This window comes from Podarcis filfolensis (genome assembly GCF_964270895.1).
Source record: "Podarcis filfolensis genome assembly, chromosome: 16".
NCBI classification, from domain to species: Eukaryota; Metazoa; Chordata; class Lepidosauria; order Squamata; family Lacertidae; genus Podarcis; species Podarcis filfolensis.
Window position 1 is genome coordinate 23332987 of NC_139620.1, and position 16174 is coordinate 23349160.

Sequence of the window (16174 nt, forward strand, 5' to 3'; positions counted from 1 at the left end):
CTTTCTTGAGGTTGACCCTAGGAATGCGTCCTCAAGAGCTGACTCACCGCCTTTTGCTCTGGTTGTTCCAATCAGCACAAAGGGTGATTGCGTGCTGATTGAACGTCTCTAGGTATCTGGAGATGCTAGGCTACTACACCTCTGGGGGTAGCCAACACAGTGCCCACCAGAAGTTGTTAGAATACAATTCCCATCAGCCCCAACCAGCCTAGGCAACAGTCAGGGATGATGGAAGTTGTAGTCAGCAAACGCCCCCATGAGCGGCAGGCCCTCCTCTTTCCAACTGCTTTCCACTCGCTGCCTGTCTCCAGCTTCAGACAAACGGGTGGTGACCTCATCCTGCCTGTTGCACAGCACAGTTGGCCCGGGATTTGTCAGCGGCTGAGTCATGACCTCATTGGCTCAGTCTGAAGGTTTGAAACAAAACAAACCCCAGCTGAACAAAGCCGGAGGAATATGAGGCCCGGATACTAGGAAGCAAGAAATCAGCTGGCGTCCTCCCCTGCCCTTCCGGCAAGTCACAAGCAGCCTTCCCCAACCTGCCGCCCTCCCTCCATGCTTTGAACTACAACTCCCATCAGTCCCCAGCTAGCGCAGCCATGGGGCACTAAGGCTGGCTGGGGATGATGGGAGATGGAGTCCGGGACGTAGTTTCCCAGACCATGAAGACAGGGCTGTGTCCATTTCATCATGGCACAGCCAAATGTGGCCCAGGGCATAGAACCCAGGGTTGTTAGAATCTCAGCTTTTTATCCCCTTAAAATACCGTAACTGACAGAGCCAGTGGTGGTGTAGTGGTTAGTGTCAGACTAGGGCCAGGGAGACCAGAGTTCAAATCCTCCCACTCAGCCATGAAGTTCACATTCAGAGTGTCTCAGCCTAACCTACCTCACAGGGTTGTTGTGAGGATACAATGTCTGTGAGGCGGGGTGAATTGTATATCACCTTGAGCTCCTTGGAGGAAAGGTGAGATATAAATGTAATAAATAAATTTCCTTGTTTATTTGTTTGTTTGTTTATTTGTACAGAATTGTAGAGTTTGATGGGACCCCCAGGGTCATCTAGTCCAACCCCCTGCAATGCAGGAATCTCAACACTTGGTCCCCCATCCAATTTGAAACCATACTGGACCCTGCTTAGCTTACCAGCCTTCATCCATAGATCTTGAGGCAGTTCACAACATGAATATATGCAGCGCTTTTCCCCTAGAAAAATAGGTGCCAGTACTCACCATGAGACGGGGCGCGGGTGGCGCTGTGGGTTAAACCACAGAGCCTAGGACTTGCGGATCAGAAGGTCGGTGGTTCGAATCCCCGTGATGGGGTGAGCTCCCGTTGTTCGGTCCCTGCTCCTGCCAACCTAGCAGTTCGAAAGCACGTCAAAGTGCAAGTAGATAAATAGGTACCACTCTGGCGGGAAGGTAAATGGCGTTTCCGTGCGCTGCTCTGGTTCGCCAGAAATGGGTTAGTCATGCTGGCCACATGACCCGTAAGCTGTACACCGGCTCCCTCGGCCAATAAAGCGTGATGAGCGCCGCAACCCCAGAGTCGTCCGCAACTGGACCTAATGGTCGGGGGTCCCTTTACCTTTATCTTTCCTCACCATGAAGTTGTTACAGGAAGTGCCACATGAAAAAAAACGGTGCTGGTGCTGCATGCCATTGCGTACCCCCTGAAAAAAAGCACTGATAGCACAGGAAAACAAATCTATCAAGCCAAAAAGCAAAACGGGGGGAAATATTGCAAGCACATTTGTTGTACTTGGTGGTACTAATTCACAAGTTTTACATCATTTATTATTATTTAACTATCAAGTCTGATGGACAGAGAAGTGGCAGAGACTTCCAGTCCGTTCCTCCTCCTCTTAATAGCATTATTGCCTGCTCACAGTAGTGCATTAGCGGAGGGGATGTGGGAGACAGGATTTTAATAAAGGTTTTTTGGGAGGGGGGGGAGTGCTTCTGGTCAGTTTTCCATCTGTAAAATGGGTCTCATTTAAGACAAGACTGTGTGTGGTGGTGGAGAGCCCCCCTGTGGGGATGGGGGCCTTGGTGGCTGCCCTAAACTGCCAACCCCTCACCCCAGAGGCACCCAATTCTATTCCTTTGACGCAACTTCTCTGAGCCCTTCATCTCTCCCCCCGCCTCACCACTTCCATCTTCTCCCATTATGTTCTCCTTCTAATGTAACATCTGGCAACGGCTTGCACCTTGGCAAAGGAAGGCCCCCCCAAAAAAATCTCTTTTGCGGCTACACTTCTGGCTGGCAAAGCACTCAGATCTATTATTTTTCAAAGGAGAGGAAAAACCCAACAGAGTGGAACTGTATCCTGTAAAATGCTACCACCTGCTGTTGAGATGCCTCTATACACAGAAGGGAAGGGCTGTAACTCAGTGGTAGAGCATCTGCTTTGCATGCAGAAGGTCCCAGGTTCAATCCCCAGCACCTCCAGGCAGGGCTGGGAAAGAGATTGCTGCCTGTAAACCCTGGAGAGCTGCTGCCAGTTGGTGCAGGCAATATTGAGCTGGATGAACCAATAGGTCTGACTTCGTATGCTTCCTATTTAATTCAACTCAATTTTAAAAAAGAACAATAAGGACTAGAATCTTAATTTCTCTTTAGGGGAAGGGTGGTAGCTCAGGGGGCAGAGTATCTGCCTTGCATGCAGAAAGTATTAGGGAGATATGGTTGGGATGAACCTTCAACACATTGCGTTGTACAAATGGAGTTGTGGGTTGCTGGCCTGCCAGGGCCTATTGCCAAGCAGTGTAGTTTCACAACTGAACACACACACATTGTGATCTCACACTCCTCCCTCCCGGGACTAATTTTGTTCCTTGAAACTTGGGACTCGGTTGAAAACTCTTGTCTTAAGCCACAGTTTATTGGGCTTCATTAACTGTGGTTTGTTCCAAAGCCACAAGTAGCTATGGTTGGTTTGTAGAATACAAAGCCATGTTTTAATCTGTCATTAAAAGCCCAGTAGATGCGATCATAAGGGATGCGGGTGGCGCTGTGGGTTAAACCACAGAGCCTAGGACTTGCTGATCAGAAGGTTGGCGGTTCGAATCCCCGCGACGGGGTGAGCTCCTGTTGCTCGGTCCCTGCTCCTGCCAACCTAGCAGTTCAAAAGCACGTCAAAGTGCAAGTAGATAAATAGGTACCACTCTGGTGGGAAGGTAAACGGCGTTTCCGTGCGCTGCTCTGGTTCGCCAGAAGCGGCTTAGTCATGCTGGCCACATGACCCGGAAGCTGTACGCCGGCTCCCTCAGCCAATAAAGCGAGAATGAGCGCCGCAACCCCAGAGTCGGCCACGAGTGGATCTAATGGTCAGGGGTCCCGTTACCTTTACCTTAGATGTGATCATCATAATAAAAAGCTTCCTTAGCTCTAACTAGACGTTCAGCTAAGTTAGGGAGGGATCTGTTCCTGCCTCCTCTGTATCATTTACTGGAAAAAGAGCAACACATCAACACATGAAAGAACAGAGTACAGCGCTTCAATTATTAAGCAGCAACCGAGCCCTTTCAATGTACCCAAGCCAGGTTCCTCGCAGACAAAAGCAATGGCAGGAAACGCCCTCTGCGATTAAAGCTCATGGGGCGCACGGCCAATGCGGCATGCACATTTCAGACTCTGGTCATAGTTAGGGTAAGTGGATAAAGAACATTACAGAGCAAAAGGTGCAGAAAACAGGGCTCTGCTGCACGTAGCTTAAAAGGTGAATTCAAAACAGAGGAGGAGGAAAAAGGGGGACCCATTAGAAACCCAGACACATGAAGGATAGGAACATAAGCAGCTGTCTTTGGTCCATCAAGCCCACAAGGGGATGTTTCCTGTGCTACCTGGAGATCGAACTGGAGACCTTCTGCATGCAAAGCAGATGATTTATTACTAAGCTACAGTCGTTCCCCATTGTTCCATCTAGCTAAATATTGTCTACACTGACTGGCAGCAGCTCCTCTGGGTTCTTGGTGGGGGTCTCTTCCAGTCCTCCCTGGAGATGCCGGGGATTGAACCTGGGACCTTCTGGATGCAAAGCAGGTGCTCTGCTACGGAGCCATCGTCCTTCGCTCTGAATATGTGGAGGAACAGCGCCAGGAAACTGCCTTAGAAATGCAGCGTTGTATGGAAGGAGAGCATAGGCCATAACCCATGCAGCTTCTTTCCCTGTGTCACTGCCCTCCTGCCACAGCCCCAGGTAGCCCATCTATGGACGTCCCGGGACCACCACCCTCCAATGACTTTGCAAACCGAACTGGAAGGAGATAGGAATATAGGAATCTGCCTTATAAATGGGGCAGACAATCTGTACAGCTAGCTTTCTTGACACTGACTGGCAGCAGCTCTCCATAGTTCCAGGCCCAGCTCTGCCTGGAGATGCCAGGGGTGAATGCCACAGCAGGAAAAAAATAACGATTAATTTCAAATTCTATAGCATTTTGTGTCCAAAGCACTTCTCAGCCTCTCTTTAATTTGGTTCACCCTTCCCTTGATTGACCAAGGGCTCCAAAACCTTTGCCTGTTGGTCCGTGCTGGCCTGCCATCATTATAGAGAGGTCACATGACACACACCCCCAAAGCATGACATGGCAGCTTTCTGGGTGGGAAGTGATGATGTCATGGCAACATCATCTATCATTGTGCAGGACTTCTCATGATGTTGCCAGCCAAACTTTAGAGGCTCAGGGCTTAATTGTTTGACATGAGATAGTCAACATATAATACTAGTGAGATGAAAATCTCTTTAAGAAAGGATATTTTCCGGAAGTTAGAGCAGGAAGGTTTAAGTGTGTCCACGTGTGACCAGAGCTTGAAATAATTTTGCTTTAGATGGTTTTCAGCTACGGAACGTTTCTGTAAGCTGCTCTCATCCCTTCAGCTCCGGGAAGGCAAAGCTTACATAATGAGGGTGGTGTATCTCTGATCTAGCACGGATGGTACTTCTAAAACTAACAAGCTGCTTTTGTGCTTCTTTTGATGGAGAACAGCTTGCACCAAATTTAGATGAAACAGAAATGGTGCCTGCTTTGTTTATTGTGCACCTGCAGTATTCTTAGCTCTCTCTTTTTTAACATTAGAGGTCTGGGTGCGGAAATCCAGGCCTGGGGGGCAATGGTGGCTTTGGACCCCCACCCACCTGCCAGGCAAGTCCCTGATTTAGTAATATTTCCCCCCTTTCATAACATTTATATACCATTTGGGGTTTTTTTAAAAGCACCCTCAAAGGTGATATTGAACTGTGAAAATACCGTTCTTGGTTTGCTTGGAAGGAGGATAGAAAAAAGGTGTAGACCAGGGTGGGGTGGGGGTATTTACATGCATTGCTCCGCCCAGTTTGGCCTCTGGCCCCACCCACCACTGGTATGTGACACACACCCACACACCCGCAAAAGTTTCCAATAAAGAAGTTCCCCATCATATTAAGGTTCTCAGCCACCCCAAGTTGGGAGCCCCAGCAGGACCTGAGCATTTATGTACAGTGGTACCTCGGCTTAAGTACTTAATTCGTTCTGGAGATCTGTACTTAACCTGAAACTGTTCTTAACCTGAAGCACCACTTTAGCTAATGGGGCCTCCTGCTGCCGCTGCACTGCCAGAGCACGATTTCTGTTCTCATCCTGAAGCAAAGTTCTTAACCTGAAGCACTATTTCTGGGTTAGCGGAGTCTGTAACCTGAAGTGTATGTAACCTGAAGCGTATGTAACCCGAGGTACCACTGTATTTGCAAACAATATTCTTGGGCATCTGCTTGTCGGGATTTCTCAGCTGTAGTGCAGTTCTGTCACATCCCATCAGGTTCCAGGGAACGAGTCCCTGACCCGATTAAGTCATCTGAAGGACAGAGCTGAAGGGGAAAGGTTTCCTTAGTCAGCCACTCCTGACAATCGTCTATGGATTCTTAGACACACAGGGCAGGGCAAAAACAGGCAGTTGCAGGAAGCTACTTTATACAGATCAGTCCACCCAGTTTAGTACTGCCTACACTGACTGGCAGCAGCTCTCCAGGGTTCAAGAAAGGGGTCTTTCCCAGCCCTGCCTGGAGATACCAAAGTTTGAACCTGGGACCTTTTGAGTACAAACTAGATGCTCTACAGCTAAACTATGACCCTTCTCTGCTAAAAATGAAGCAAGAATGTAGTCCTCATGATTCTGTATGAAGGGATCATTTAAAGGAGAAACCATTGGATCACTTAGGGACTGCCCACAATGACTGGTAGGCAAGGGAACATCCCCAATCCTACCGTGAAATGCCAGGGATTGAAACAGAGACCTTCTGCATTCATGGCAAATACCTGCCACTGAACTATGGTCCTTCACTCTCTTGATAGACCTAGTTCAGTTTTGCCCAAACTGAATGACAACAGTTCTCTGGGGGTCTCAGCAAGTAACCTTCCCAGCCCTGCTTGGGAGTTGCTGCGGGTGGATCTTGGGACCTTCTGCATACAAAGCAGATGTCTACCGCCTAAGGTCCAGCCTTTCAGGCGCACCAGAAAATCAAAGCCCACGAAGGAAGATTCTGACATAGCTCAAAAATAATGCTGCATTTCCAAATGACAGACTGCCACCTGGTGGTCATACCACCAAAAGCACTAGTCCCAGGTTTTCCCTCCACCAGCATCAATTAAAAAACAAAACCAAGATTTAAAAGCAAACAAGCTAGAATCCAAGGTGGTTCTTGAAGAGCAAGCGTCACTGGCTCTTAGAAGTTGGCTGCCTTTAATTGGAGGACAAGAAACTATTTCATACCCAATCAGGCCATGGATACCTATCACAGTAACTGCAACTCCCACCATCCCTGCCCATTGGCTGTTCTTGCAGGGGCTGATGGGAGTTGTGGTTCAGCAACATCTGGAAGTACAAAGATCTTTCATCTAGATATCTATGGATTGGAAGGCAGAGTCCTTTTACCAGCCCTACCTGGAAATGCCAGTGCTTGTACCCGTGACATTCTGCTTGCAAAACAGGTGCCCTGGTACTGAATGACAGGCAATTTTATTTTGGGACTTGATGCAACAAGGGCAGCTGTAAACTGATGGGTTGTTAACAGTATTATTAGATTTGTATTGTTAAAAATGTTTTAGTCCTTTCTATATTTCTGTATTTCTGGGTACCACTTTGGTATTTTGTGGAAGTATGAACACTTTCATAAATAAGTAAAACACAATGGCAAATCCAATTTACAGTGGTACCTCAGGTTAAGTACTTAATTCGTCCCAGAGGTCCGTTCTTAACCTGAAACTGTTCTTAACCTGAAGCACCACTTTAGCTAATGGGGCCTCCTGCTGCCACCGCAGCATGATTTCTGTTCTCATCCTGAAGCAAAGTTCTTAACCCGAGGCAGTATTTCTGGGTTAGCGGAGTCTGTAACCTGAAGCGTATGTAACCCGAGGTACCACTGTATTGCATAGGTTCCATGATATAAGCAGCCCCAGAATCACAAAACAAAAGGTCAATAGACACCAAATGTTGCCTTCATGTATGCATAAGGATTCTGATTATGCTTTCGTAATAGGTTTGATCCCATAGCACAGAACTGAGTTGCCTTGCAGATCTTGTTTTATAAGATTGTTTTTTTAAAAAAAAATCTCCCAGTGGTGTGAGTTGGACTGATTTTTGCTGAGACACTCTCAAGATATAATCCAAAGTGCAATTACCATCAGCGCCCACCCCATTCCTCCTCTGCTCCTGGAAGATGCAATAGATTTGCAGCTTAATTTCTTCTTCCCACTACACAGGAACCATAGGAGAGCACACTGAAAGGTAGGCAGCCTCGCAGATTGGTAGTCTTTCAAGGCTGCTAAATGTAAGGATGAAGGGTTGTAAAAACTTATTGTATACTTATTGCAGAAGTGACAGAATTTCAAATTCAAAAACACTCTTAAGCCAGGAGACCTGAATACATTCTTCTAGCTTGTGTCTACACCAGTCAAGGAACAGAGACAACAAATGCATGTATAATTGACACTGCACAAAGCACAGGCTCCTCTAATCAACACCTTTAGCATGCTTGTGCTATTTGCTGTCCAGCTTTGCAGAGGTCTTACCTGCTCAGCATTGTAGAGATCAGATAAAGTAGTTTCTGATAAAACCTTCTGGCAGTCAGCCTGGGCAGCTGATTTTCTGCAGGGAGCACAACACTCCAGAATAGAACTGTAGCAGGTCTGGTACAATCCAGTGTGAAGGTGAAATTAAAATGTATCTAAGGAGCCCAGCGGTGTGCTTTTATACAGCTTTGAAATAGTAAGGACGAAGGAGCTTTTGAAGCAATCGCTGCCTCTAAATACAGGAAACCATGTACCTACAATGGGTGAAGAACTCTTTTCAACCTGTGGTCCATAGAGCCAGAGGAACAGGGGTGGGGCAATGGATGTGACCCTTACCTGCGTAAAGTAGACTACGCTCCACCCATGCAGAACATCAGGAGATCTTGAAGGCAGGCAAGAAGCTTCAACATAGTTCCAGGATACTTGAGGAAGACCCAAGGGCCGGGCAGAGAACGAAGGGGCCTGAGGTTTCCCCAACCGTTCACCATGCAGGTGCAGGCTGTATCTTAGCAAGTGCACTTCATAGGCCTGCTCCAGTCCCTCTCCACTGGCAGTGGCCCTGGGACTTTGCAAACCACAGTGCGACACAGAGCTCCTTGGTGAACCCAATGGCCTCCACACATCAGGGAAACCTGAAGGATGCTTGCCCTCCTACTGGAGTCACTGCTGTTGCGAAGACATGCTAAGAGGTGTTGCATTTATAAACATTTGGAAGTTTATTTAAAAAACATCACAACCATTAACATTGTTACAGATTTTAAGTTTCCTTCCTCCTGGGTCTTCCACACAGATTTACTGAGCATGCTCACAACAATGGTTTTCTTATGGGTTTTAGTTTAAACAACCATTTTTTAAAAGGAAAAAGTAAGAGAGAGAGAAAAAGAATAACTCAGCACACTACCATTTAACTTTGTTTTAATGTTTCTCCACAAATGGTGAAAAATACTAAGTACAGACGAGGAATCATCATAATGTTGTGGTCAACATTATAAATATGGAATTATAAATTTAAAACATTTTCTGGTTTAAAAAATAAATCTGGTAGTAAATGCAGTCCTGCAAGGGAGAGGGGGTGGCTTGCCACTAGTAAGGCCGGTCTCTGCGGTCTTGACGATGTTCTCCCCTGGCAAAGGAAAGAGAGGAAAGGGGGTGGGGGTCAGACTCACAACCACATACCCAAAGGCTATTGCATCACAGGGAGAGAAGGTTTCAAATAAGAGCATGTGGCTGCAACTAACAGCCTCCTCCTCCAGTTTTTGCAGCCCAGACCTCTTCCCTCCCCTTTGTCAACACCACTCACTTCCCCCTCCCCAAGCCTTACTTGTCCATCTTTCCTGGTCCTCCACGCCTGCCGCCTCTGCCTCCCATTTGCTCCATAAGAGGTCCAGGTGGGCCCCCAGGTCCTCCTCGCCGACCTCCTCCGAAGCCCCCTCGATCCATGCCCCGGCCTCCTCGGAATCCGCCTCTGTCTCCACCTCGGCCCCCTCGGAACATCCCTCCAGGGCCGCCGCGATCCATCAGGCCCCCTCGACCTCCTCTCATGCCACCGGGGCCGCCCCTGCCACGATCACCACCTAGTGCAGAAAGACAGCACCACTCAATCGAGCAAAGGGTTGCTGGGAAGGTGGTAACACTAGACAGGCAGCTGAAGACTTGCCTCGGAAGCGCAGGCAGCAGAACCCAGACATGCCGAGGCCCACAAAAATGACCAAATGATGGCACATATCTGGGTTGCATAGGTGTGAATGTGTGTGCTACCACCTTAGGGAGTCCCTACTGCTTTAAAATATGGCACCTGTTCTTATAACATGTGACAGCAGCAGCAGCAGCAGCAGCAGCCACAAGAAAAGCTGCAAGCAAAATACCGTACCACAAATGCCCACTTCCCGTATCGTTCTCACCCTTTCTGCAAGTCACCGTAAGGAAGGATATCCTCATTTTAATGTGGTTCCTCATAACCTGCCCTAACAGCTGATCATTCCTACTGGAAGCAACTGCAGGAAGAGGGTCAATACAAGAAAAGACCCAGATCGGTGTTTCCCAAAACTGGGTCTCCAGCTGTCTTTGGACTACAACTACCATCATCCCTAGCTAGCAAGACCAGTGGTCACAGCTGATGGGAGCTTTAGTCTGAAAAAACAGCTGAAGACCCAAGTTTGGGAAACACTGACCTAGATTCACACACCAACCATAGAGGAAGACTGAGCTGCTTCTCCTAATGCAACTTAATGTTGGGCTTTAAAACAGGCTGGCGATTCTTAAACTGAAGTTACTGCTCATGGGCTGTGTACAAGTTAGCAGAGAAAAAACAGCTTTGGGGTCAAAACACTTTAAGGTTCCAACACAGAACTTGGCATGCAGCCCTCCTTCCACCTGTAATCAGCTTCCAAGTCAGGCTTGAAGCCTGGTGGAAGCATGTGAGAAGGTAGGCTGTGATGACAAGAAAAGGAGAATCAGTTTGCGTAACTCAGCGCGAGAGTGTAGGAAAACATCCATAAGCACCTCCACTGAGACAGAGTAAACAGAGCAGAGAGCAGCTAGGCCACTTCGCACCAGATTCTATAGATCAGGGGTGGGTATGGTGGGGATGTTGCAGGACTCCAATTCTCATCTGTCTCAGCCAGTGGGACCTAGTCAGAATTGATGGTAACTGCAGTTTGGAGGGCTACAACCCTGGCTCTAAATGATTTTTCAAACAGCCACTTCTAAGGGCAGGCAGGTGCAGTTTGTTTTCAAGATCAGCACATAAGGACAACAGTGCCTACAGGGGAATTAAAGTTGCAACTCAAACACATCCGTAGAGGAGCACCAATCAAGACGACACCATTTGCCCCTGCTCAATTACTGACTCAATGCAACATGGCACCATACCTTTCCTGAAACTGCCCAGGGCCTGCCATTTGGAGTTGCATGGCATTGGGCAAAGTCCCCTCCCCAACTTCCTCATCCTGCAATCTTGAAACTCGTCCCCATTAAGCCAACTGATGAATCAAATCAATAGCTTCTCTTCATGGCTACTCCGTAAAGTGCTAGGGGTTCAAATTGTGATGGATGGCTCCCCATAGCCAAGAGGCCCTCCATAATTTTGTGATTAAATTTAACAGAAAGTAATGCTTTCCTGCTTGTTGTTTCAGTGTAGTGTTTCAAAATGTTCTCTCTCATATATATATGGACCACTTTGAGCAGGGGCAAAAAAAGACGCATACAAGTGATTTCAACAGACAAGCCATTGTATGCCCCCACGTCCAGCACCTGCCAGCCTCATTACCCATTTTGTCCAGCTTGGGAAGGTGAGTGAAACTGAAGCCATGCAAAAGAGATTGGTGATGGGAGTCAGGGGAAGGGGAGAGTGTGCCTGATTTAAACAACCCTTAACATTCCCTCCCCCCGATCTCCACATGCAGCTTGCACATACATGGCTCTGAGCACTGAACACCATGTGCTCTCCTGGGCAGACTACGACTGCTGCAGGATATGGGAGGAATATTACCAGTATAAAAAATTAACTTGTCCCCACCAGCAAGTAGCTCAAGAACTTGGTTGCAACGGGCTACCAACATTGCACCACACTCCCCTTTGCATGGCCAAGCCAGAAACCATGTGCCTGGCTTTTGGTCTGGCCAGCCCCCCATGAGCCATAGGCACAACCCCTGGAGACTCTTGGGCTCCTCCCCCCCCCCATTTTGGGCACACCACTCCCCATCAGCCACCCCGCTCCCAGAGATCGTGCCGAGTGATCCCTGCCCAAGGTCCCATGAAAAGCTGGAGCCGGGTCTGATCAGAGCAGCTCCTCCACCAAATGTGGCGCCACCCCACCTCCAGCGTAAACCTTGGCAAGGTCAATGCGTCCACAGTCAGTGCTTCCAAGAACCAACAGTGGCCATTTTATGGCGACTGTGAATGGCGCAGCGTCACCTCCCCATTTCACTCTGCTGGAAGTGTATACACAAACGAAGGAAAAATATACCACCTGTACAGTTCCCTTACCACTATTTGTCCCGTATATGAGCCCTCTAAGTGGCAGCGGTTTTCCAAGCAAGAATCCAGGACCTTGTGAACATCACATAAGCAGAGGTCAGTGTCACATATTCCGACTCCCACCCCAGCTCGCGGACAAGAGGAACATACCTGGAGGTGGGAAAGGTGGAGGGAGGAAGCCTTCCGGTTTAGGAGCCTTGCACTGGTTGCATTCTGTTCTCCAGGCAAAATTCTGGTTTCCACACCCCCTGGAAAAGGACCAGTGTATAGTGAGAGATGCCAAGTGCATTTCTTGGCTGAACATGAAAAAACAACCAAGGCGGGGGAACTGGGGCGGGGGAAACCCAGCTGACCACAATTTCATTCACATCTGGGGTGGGGAGCACAAGGAAAGCCTCTACCCAGAGGCAAATTCATCTGGACCATCTTTTGAGGATGCTTTCCCATGAATAACTATCTGAAGAAGTGTGCATGCACACGAAAGCTCATACCAAGAACTAACTTAGTTGGTCTTTAAGGTGCTACTGGCAGGAAAAAAATTTTTTTGTTTTGACTAAGGAAAGGCAAGTCAGCGGAAACAGGCTGCCTAGCCTTTTGGGCCACACAACTGATCGGGCCGAGCAGGAACACATGCTTACAAGGAACCTAGCAATATTCTAGGTGAGCTGGTAAGTGAATTACTGAGGTGGTGGCTGCTACCCAAGAAAAGGGCATTGGAACTATGTCCACACCCAAAATATTACCCTAAATGAATTGCATAACTGCATCCTGGGGTAACTATCATGCAGGAGTCCACCAGGGCAGCCCAGCCAAGATCTATGTTGACTCTCATATGCACAGAAACTTGGTGAGAGCAGAGAATGAAACTTACGGGTTGGGGCACTGCCAGTCTCCTGCTCTGTGCTGGACATTTCCTCCACCAGAAGGGTTTCCTCTCGATCCTCGTGGTCCTCTTGGGGCAAAACCGCCACCCCTGTCGCCACCTCGGCCTCCCATGCGGCCCATGGGACCACCAGGACCGCCTGGGCCCCCAGGACCTGGGCCTGAAAGAAGACACTTGGTGAGTTCATGAGCACACCACAGAGCCCTTGGGGGCTTAATAATGCTGGCCAGCATTAGCCAAAGATTACCTCCACGGAGTGGGGGAGGCATGCCACGTGGCTCACGTGGGGGCATGCCTCCACGCATGCTGTTCAGTGGCAGCTTCTTCCGGGTGAGAGAGACTTTGAGCTTGCTGCCCTGGAAGTCTTTGCCTGAAACACACAAAGCAGAAGTCTCTCTGTGAACAAGAGCTTCACTGCTGCAGAGAATGAGCCACCTACAACTGGGCAAGTAGATCTAAGTCACACTGCCAAGGCCTTTGGAATGAAGTTACAAACTTTGCCACTTCCATAACTGAGGCTAATGTAAAGAGAGGAGTATGCAACACTCAACCGCTCCTCCAGCTTCTGAAATTTCAGTAGGCATTGTTCACACACTTCTGTGTGTCCCACTGGCCCAGCCATGCTGCACTCCTGTGGAAATCATGGCACACACCCCAGTATACCCCACTTGCAATCAAACTTGATGTAATAAGGCACACTGCATTTGTTTTAACTACATATACATTAGGTTGACATTTTCTAACCTTTTGAGCTACTGAGCATCTAATATATCAGTGCAGAGCTTTCCAAACTGTGTGTCGAGACACATTTGTGTTGGCTGAAGTGTAGGTGTGTTGCGCAAATGCTCCCCACACTTCTCTCGGGGCTGGAAAGGGGTTAGTTTAACCTCTGGTTTGCTAGTAAAACTGAATTATTGTATCATGAAATGATGCATGCCTAAAAAGTGTGTCACCAACATGAAAAGTTTGGAAAGCTCTGTGTTAGTGTTTAAAGCCCCAAAGAACCCAGGCCCCAAATATCTGAAAGACCACCTTCTTCCCTACTCAGTGGTAGCCCCAAAGTTGTGTAACTCCTTTCCCTCAGAGGTGCCTCTGGTACCTTCATTATATGGCAAATGCTCAAGATGCAACTCTTTACCCTGGCTTTTGACACTTGAGATGTGTATTTTTAGGACCCACCTTTCTGTAATTTTAAGCTTTTAATATTGATCAATATTGTGTTTTAATATTAATATTGTGCTTTAATAGTTGTAACCCACCCTGGGACCTTAAGGTGAAGGATGGGTAATAAATTGCAGCAGTAACTGTACTATTCTAATTCACTCACCATCAAGCCATTCTACAGCTGCTTTGGCAGTCGGTGGGTCATCATAGCACACAGTAGCATCTCCTTTTGGCTTCCCTGTGTCCTTGTCAAGGTAGATTGTTATCATGGGTTGTCCAGTTCTTTTGTTCATCTAAGGGGCAATGAGAGAAGATAATCATGCTCTGGACAGGAGTAAATTCCAAGGCTAGACCACCCCCACCCCGAAGTACTCTTCAGCAAGATGCTTCAAAGAATATCCTAGAGAAGAAGCCAAAATGACATGGACAAGAATTGACCAAATCTGGATAACTAGAGGACTGGGACCTAAGACTCGAAAAGTGGAAATTTGCCCTAAAACTTGCTCCGACCATAATGCTGTGAAAATGGAGATGAAATTAACACCAACTGGTTCCTTCAGATGGAGGATGAATGACACCTTGTTTAGAGATCAAGAGGTTACCAAGAAGGCCCAAAAAACCTTGAGAGACTATTTTGAGATAAATATGAACACCACCATCGAAAAAAGAGTAATCTGGGACGCAAGCAAAGCAGTTATGAGGGGGTTTCTAATTCAACAGAATGCAATAAAGAAGAGAATTCAAAATGAGAAAAAAGACAAAATTTTGGAAAAAATAAAGGAGGGTGAGAAGAAACTGAGCGCGAAACCAAAGTCACAAGAGATTCTGAGAGAAATAAAGCTATATCAAGTTCAATACATGAAGATGATGAATCAGGAAATAGAATGGAAAATTAAACAGATGAGACAAAGGACATTTGAATCGGCCAATAAATGTGGAAAATTGCTAGCCTGGCAAATGAAAAAAAGACAAAAACTTAACACCATTACCAACTTGGAAGTGGAAGAATATTCAGAATCCAGTGGAAATTAGAAAATGCTTCCAGAGGTATTTTAAACAGTTATATACACAAGGGCCACAGAAAGAGTTTGATATAGACCAATTTTTAAAAACAAATGGATTACAAAAAATCTCTCAAGAAAATAAGTTAATGTTGAACTATAAAATAACAGAACAGGAGGTGGAAGGTGCCATCCAGAATATGCAGTTGGGCAAATCTCCAGGGCCGGATGGCTTAACCTCAAAATATTATAGATCCTTGAAGGATTGGATAATTCAACCACTAAAGGAGGTTTGTAATGAAATTTTGGAGGGGAAAAAAGCACCAGAGTCGTGGAAGGAAGCCTATATTACACTTATACCGAAAAATGAGTCTGAAAAGGAAGACACAAGAGCTACCCACCCTGGAAGAGTGGCAGATGAAGCTGATGGACTATATGGAATTGGCGGAAATGACTGGCAGAATCCGAGACCTGGGAGAAGAGTTGGTGGAAGAAGACTGGAAGAAATTTAAAGACTATCTTCGGAAATACTGTAAAATTAATGAATGTTAAAATTATGCTTGGATTGGTAATAAGTGGTAACTAGTGACAAAAGTTAATAAGATTATGTAAAAAATGTATTGATGAATGGTTGAAAATATTGAGGTATAATATGTTATGACACAAAGTTAAGATATTTGAAAAAGGGTAAGAATTTGCTGAATTAAGTATGAAAATGGGAACACAAAAGGGGGGAGGTGTGAGGAGGTCAAGGATACAAGCATATGACTTTGAGGATATTGAGAAAAATGGATTTGTTTTATCTTTTTAATTTCTTTTTTTTTCTTATTTAGCTGTTTTTTGTGTATTTTGTGCGTTTTCTTTTTTGTATTGTCTATTTTTATCTGTGGTTTTTCTTTTTTTATTCTGTAAATTTTTATTTTTTTCTCTTGTAAAACTCTAATAAAAATTTATTTAAAAAAAAAAAAATGAGTCTGAAAAGACACAACTTAAGAACTACCGCCCCATATCCCTGCTTAATGTGGATTATAAAATTTTCGCAGATATCTTGGCTAAAAGGTTAAAAAAAGTATTAGTGGACGGGATACATAAAGACCAAGC

General features: G+C 46.6%; 1 protein-coding gene across 9 annotated transcripts in view; it reads right to left on the reverse strand.

The window, feature by feature from the left end:
• Positions 1–8739: 8739 nt before the first annotated feature.
• EWSR1 (EWS RNA binding protein 1) overlaps positions 8740–16174 on the reverse strand; it is a 28347-nt gene continuing 20912 nt past the window's right edge. For 4 of the 9 annotated variants that reach the window (XM_083590108.1, XM_083590107.1, XM_083590106.1 and 1 more), the window contains 7 exons: positions 14236–14365; positions 13156–13278; positions 12897–13068; positions 12176–12273; positions 12035–12097; positions 9369–9621; positions 8740–9170 (listed from right to left, as the gene is read on the reverse strand). In XM_083590108.1, the coding sequence (XP_083446234.1) occupies positions 9131–9170; positions 9369–9621; positions 12035–12097; positions 12176–12273; positions 12897–13068; positions 13156–13278; positions 14236–14365 (879 nt within the window). In that variant the 3' untranslated portion in view covers positions 8740–9130. Of the gene's footprint in view, positions 9171–9368; positions 9622–12034; positions 12098–12175; positions 12274–12896; positions 13279–14235; positions 14366–16174 lie in introns of all 9 variants that reach the window. The other 5 variants (XM_083590111.1, XM_083590110.1, XM_083590113.1 and 2 more) reach the window with 2 other exon arrangements.